Source organism: Chrysemys picta, chromosome 13 (assembly GCF_011386835.1).
Source record: "Chrysemys picta bellii isolate R12L10 chromosome 13, ASM1138683v2, whole genome shotgun sequence".
In the NCBI taxonomy this organism is placed as follows: Eukaryota; Metazoa; Chordata; order Testudines; family Emydidae; genus Chrysemys; species Chrysemys picta.
In genome coordinates, this window is record NC_088803.1 from 17,165,316 (window position 1) to 17,170,965 (window position 5,650).

Below are 5,650 nucleotides of genomic sequence, written 5' to 3' on the forward strand. Positions count from 1 at the left end.
TAGGGTTTGATTTTTGCCTCTAACTGTCTCTTATATTCAGCTGTTTAGCCATGAAAGCATTTATGGTCCTCTTATTCTTTTGTTTTGTTTTTAATTTGGGATGCACATATAGTTTGAGCATTTATTATGGTGTTTTAAAATAGTTTCCCTGCAGCTTGCAGGCATTTCACTCTTGCGACTATTCCTTTTAATATCCCTTTAACTAGCTTCCTCATGTTTGTGTAGTTCCCCTTTTTGAAGTTAAAAGCTACAGTGGTAGGTTTCTTTGGCATTTTCCCCCCTACAAGGGTTTGAAATTTAATTACATTGTGGTCACAATCACCGAGCATTTCAGCTATATTCACCTCTTGGACCAGATCCTGTGCACCACTGAGGACTAAATCATGAATTTCCTCTCCTCTTGTGGGTTCCAGGCACATGAATACATTTAAAAAATCTGGCCCCTCATCTCTTTGTACCCTTTGCAAAATGGGGATGGTGACACTGAGTCTAATAAAGTGCTTTGAGATCTCCAGCTCAGTATTATTATTCTCGGAAAGTAAAAACCAGGAAAGGAGAACACTCGTAACTCCCCAGGAAATGGGTTTTGAATCCTGCAGGACTTGTCAAGATTCTGATTTGTTTTTTTCCTGTCCAAAATCAGGACAAAAATGACGAAATCTCAACAATGTTCATGAACAGATAATTGGGCAAAGCAGCCCAGAGAGGTCCCATCCAAATGTTCTGCTTCAATAATTTTTGTAGTTTAAGGCCAGAAAGGAACATCTGATCATCGAGTTCAGACTTCTGTGTGTCACAGGGGATTCAATTGCACCCAGTTACCCCTATGTTGAGCCAAAAGTCTTTAGTTAAACCAGAGCATTTCAGTTCTTGGCATACTATACTGTTGTGAGACACAGGCAGAGACCAGGAGATGCCCCAATGCCTGAGGCCCCTGTGATGGCACATATATGAATAGCTGAGACATGTTCAATGGGTCCCACCATGGGACCCACACCCCAGGCTGCTGGGGAAAGTTTCATTTTGATCTTTTAAAAAAATTTTGCCCTGTTCTTTCGTATAAATTAATGGAAATTCCAAATAGAAAAATCTTTCAAAATGGGACATTTCCACCATTTGGAACCTTTAAAAAATGGAAATGGGAGACTCGTGCAAAAACAATACTTTCCCGCAGACCATTTTGGTTTCAGTGAATCATCATTTTCTGATTAACAAAATGTTTAATGGGAAAATTCCAGTACAGAGGCTATGATCAGTCTATTGACTTTAAATTCTTCATCCGCTCTTAGGCTTCAATTCTGAAAGATGAGCCACCTAGGCAGAGTCATGTGGATACCTTTAGATCAGGGGATTCTCCAACTTTTTCTTCAGCTCATAGGCCATGTCAATAGAGAGATTAACTTGTGAATACTTTCCCTCTCATTCATGATCATGCCAATTTCCTCAACACCCAAGCACGGCTATGATGACCATGTCCCCTGCCCATTCAACTTCACAGGACATCCCGGCAGAAGCTACAATAATTGTGGCTATGGAAAGGTTACATTAGGAAAGTATTTGCCTCTGGATTACAGTTTAAGCACTATAGGCCAGTGTACAGGGCCCTGCTCTGGGAGTCATGGCATTACAGCAGAGTGATGCTGGGCAAGAAGAAAGGCCCAATCAAAGACATTGTTAAGATTGTAGGCTATCTTCACAATTTGTTGAGATCTGGGCTAAGTTATTCAAAGTGGCTTAAAGAAATTAGGTACTGATCTGCAAATGGGAGTTGGGTGCCAAACTTCCATAAACTGCTCTGAAAATGACAGCCTAAGCCATGCCTAAACTCTGCAGAACAACTTTCCTGAATGTCCCCTTCACCTCTTTGTTCCTAAGACTGTAGATGATGGGGTTGAACATTGGGGTGATAACCGTGTACATGAGAGACAGAACTTTATGGAAGGCAGGGGATCGCTCTGCTGATGGCACCACATACATAATAATGATGGTCCCGTAATACAGACTCACCACCAGCAGGTGAGAGGCGCAGGTGGAAAAGGCCTTCTGCCTCTCAGCAGAGGAGGCGATTCTCAGGATGGCCAAGAGGATATGAATGTAAGACACAACAATAAAGAGGAAAGGAGCTAGGGTTACCAGGGAGCAGGAGAGCAGAACAATCATTTCCACCAGGGAGCTTTTTGTGCAGGACAATTTGAGCAGCTCCTCCATGTCGCAGAAGAAATTATTAATTTCATTGTAGCTGCAGAAGCTTAGCTGGGGCACCATCCCCACTACTAAAGCAGTGGCTGAGAAACCAGTTATCCAGGAGGCAGATACCATCTGAAGGCAGACCCTGAGGTTCATCATAACATTATAGTTGAGTGGGTTGCATATGGCTAAGTAACGGTCATAAGCCATGACTGCAAGGAGGAAGCACTCAATGCAAGCCAAAGCACTGAGGAAAAATAACTGTGTGATACAGTCCCTGAATGAGATTGTCCTGTCTTCTACGAGGAGCCCAGACAGCAATCTGGGGACACTCACTGAGGTATAGCAGGTCTCCAGGAAGGACAAGTTCCCCAGAAAGAAATACATGGGGGTGTGAAGGTGCTGATCAGCCACAACTAGAGCAACAATCAGAAGGTTCCCAGCCAAGGTCACAATATAGATCACTAGAAAAACCACAAAAAGCAGAATCTGAACTTCGTTCCGGTTCCCAAATCCCAGGAGAATGAACTTGGTGATGGATGTGTGATTTGTCCATGGCATTTGTGCCATGTGTTCTCTGGAAGGGAAGAAAGATAGGAAGAAAAATCAGCCTTGTTATTCCATCCCTTTTTATTGTATTCAGTATCTACTTAGGGCTAAAAGAAGAACAGGAGTACTTGTGGCACCTTAGAGACTAACAAATTTATTAGAGCATAAGCTTTCGTGGACTACAGCCCACTTCTTCGGATGCATATAGAATGGAACATATATTGAGGAGATATATATACACACATACAGAGAGCATAAACAGGTGGGAGTTGTCTTACCAACTCTGAGAGGCCAATTAATTAAGAGAAAAAAAACTTTTGAAGTGATAATCAAGCTAGCCGAGTACAGACAGTTTGATAATAAGTGTGAGAGTACTTACAAGGGGAGATAGTCAATGTCTGTAATGGCTCAGCCATTCCCAGTCCTTATTCAAACCGGAGTTGATTGTGTCTAGTTTGCATATCAATTCTAGCTCACCAGTCTCTCTTTGGAGTCTGTTTTTGAAGTTTTTCTGTTGTAATATAGCCACCCGCAGGTCTGTCACTGAATGACCAGACAGGTTAAAGTGTTCTCCCACTGGTTTTTGAGTATTTTGATTCCTGATGTCAGATTTGTGTCCATTAATTCTTTTGCGTAGAGACTGTCCGGTTTGGCCAATGTACATGGCAGAGGGGCATTGCTGGCACATGATGGCATATATCACATTGGTAGATGTGCAGGTGAACGAGCCCCTGATGGTATGGCTGATGTGATTAGGTCCTATGATGATGTCACTTGAATAGATATGTGGACAGAGTTGGCATCGGGGTTTGTTACAAGGATAGGTTCCTGGGTTAGTGGTTTTGTTCAGTGATGTGTGGTTGCTGGTGAGTATTTGCTTTAGGTTGGGGGGTTGTCTGTAAGCGAGGACAGGTCTGTCTCCCAAGATCTGTGAGAGTAAAGGATCATCTTTCAGGATAGGTTGTAGATCTCTGATGATGCGCTGGAGAGGTTTTAGTTGGGGGCTGAAGGTGACAGCTAGTGGTGTTCTGTTATTTTCTTTGTTGGGCCTGTCTTGTAGGAGGTGACTTCTGGGTACTCGTCTGGCTCTGTCAATCTGTTTTTTTCACTTCAGCAGGTGGGTATTGTAGTTTTAAGAATGCTTGATAGAGATCTTGTAGGTGCTTGTCTCTATCCGAGGGATTGGAGCAAATGCGGTTATATCTTAGAGCTTGGCTGTAGACAATGGATCGTGTGGTGTGTCCTGGATGGAAGCTGGAGGCATGTAGGTAAGTGTAGCGGTCAGTAGGTTTCCGGTATAGGGTGGTATTGATGTGACCATCGCTTATTAGCACAGTAGTGTCCAGGAAATGGACCGCTTGTGTGGATTGATCTAGGCTGAGGTTGATGGTGGGATGGAAATTATTGAAATCATGGTGAAGTTCCTCAAGGGCTTCTTTTCCATGGGTCCAGATGATGAAGATGTCATCAATGTAGCGCAAGTAGAGTAGGGGCGTTAGGGGACGAGAGCTAAGGAAGCGTTGTTCTAAGTCAGCCATAAAAATGTTGGCATATTATCAAACTGTCTGTACTCGGCTAGCTTGATTATCACTTCAAAAGTTTTTTTTTCTCTTAATTAATTGGCCTCTCAGAGTTGGTAAGACAACTCCCACCTGTTTATGCTCTCTGTATGTGTGTATATATATCTCCTCAATATATGTTCCATTCTATATGCATCCGAAGAAGTGGGCTGTAGTCCACGAAAGCTTATGCTCTAATAAAATTGTTAGTGTCTAAGGTGCCACAAGTACTCCTGTTCTTCTTTTTGCGGATACAGACTAACACGGCTGTTACTCTGAAACCTGTACTTAGGGCTAGATTGTCAAAAATGTTTAAGGGCCTAAAGATTCAGTTATTCTTCTAGAGAAATTTTACAAAGGAACCTCATGACCTAAATCACATTCATTTTAATGGATGTTGGGTGCCTAGATGCTTTTAAAAGTCCTACTAGGCACCTAATACCTTTAAAAATCCAACCCATGACCTGTTTAATTCTATTAGTGAATCCAGCTAGGCACCTATCTGCATCTTTAGGCACCTTTGAAAACCTGTGCCTTAGTATATGGCCAAAGCCATGGCTGGGATGATTTAGTTGGGGATTAGGTCCTGCTTTGAGCAGGGGGTTGGACTAGATGACCTCCTGAGGTCTCTTCCAACCCTGATATTCTATGATTCTATGATATAATGCTTTTTCACCTGACCTGATGTAATATAGCGGCTGTTTCAACAACTACAAATACATCCATTAAAATGACCCCAGAACATTTTCAGTTAACTCTGTAAAGGGGAAAAAGAACAATTTGTCAGCAAATCCAGAGTTACCCACCTATAATTTTTTCAGTGACATGCATATGAGTAAACTTCTCATTCCACACCCTCTTAAAGCCCCCTGCCTTTGCACAGCTGTATGGGCATAATATGGTCTTAGGAGAACTGTTCTGAAACATTTTTCATGGAAATCAGCAACATATTTGAAAACAGAGATTCTGGCCACAAATGGGAGATTAAGTGCCTTGTGGAATATGTAGTTTACTCCTCATGTCCCCATTCTTCTCGCTGGGCTGAGATCCCTCATCTGGACTACATCTTCCATAATGCAGCATGAGAGACCATGATGAATTATGGGAGATGTAATCCAGCTGCAGATCCCAGCCACAGAGGAGTTGGAGACACAAGAAGCAAACTACAACTCCCAGGAGGCAACTATTTTATGCCCCGTTTAAAATATTTTGATGACAAAAAATGAAATTTTCCACTGAAAAGAGACACATTTTTGAAAATTAAAAAAAATAGTGAAAACCCCAATATCCCATTGGAAAACACTGTTGAAGGAAAATTTTCAGCCCTAGATTTTCAAATAACTGAGATTTTGGTC

The 5,650-nt window shown here is 42.1% G+C and overlaps 1 protein-coding gene across 1 annotated transcript; it reads right to left on the reverse strand.

Annotated features, from left to right (window-relative positions):
• Positions 1-1,809: 1,809 nt before the first annotated feature.
• Positions 1,810-2,757, reverse strand: LOC103306639 (olfactory receptor 10A7-like). Its single transcript, XM_008174696.2, has one exon. The coding sequence runs from the start codon at positions 2,755-2,757 to the stop codon at positions 1,810-1,812; it is 948 nt and encodes a 315-aa protein (XP_008172918.2).
• Positions 2,758-5,650: the final 2,893 nt, after the last annotated feature.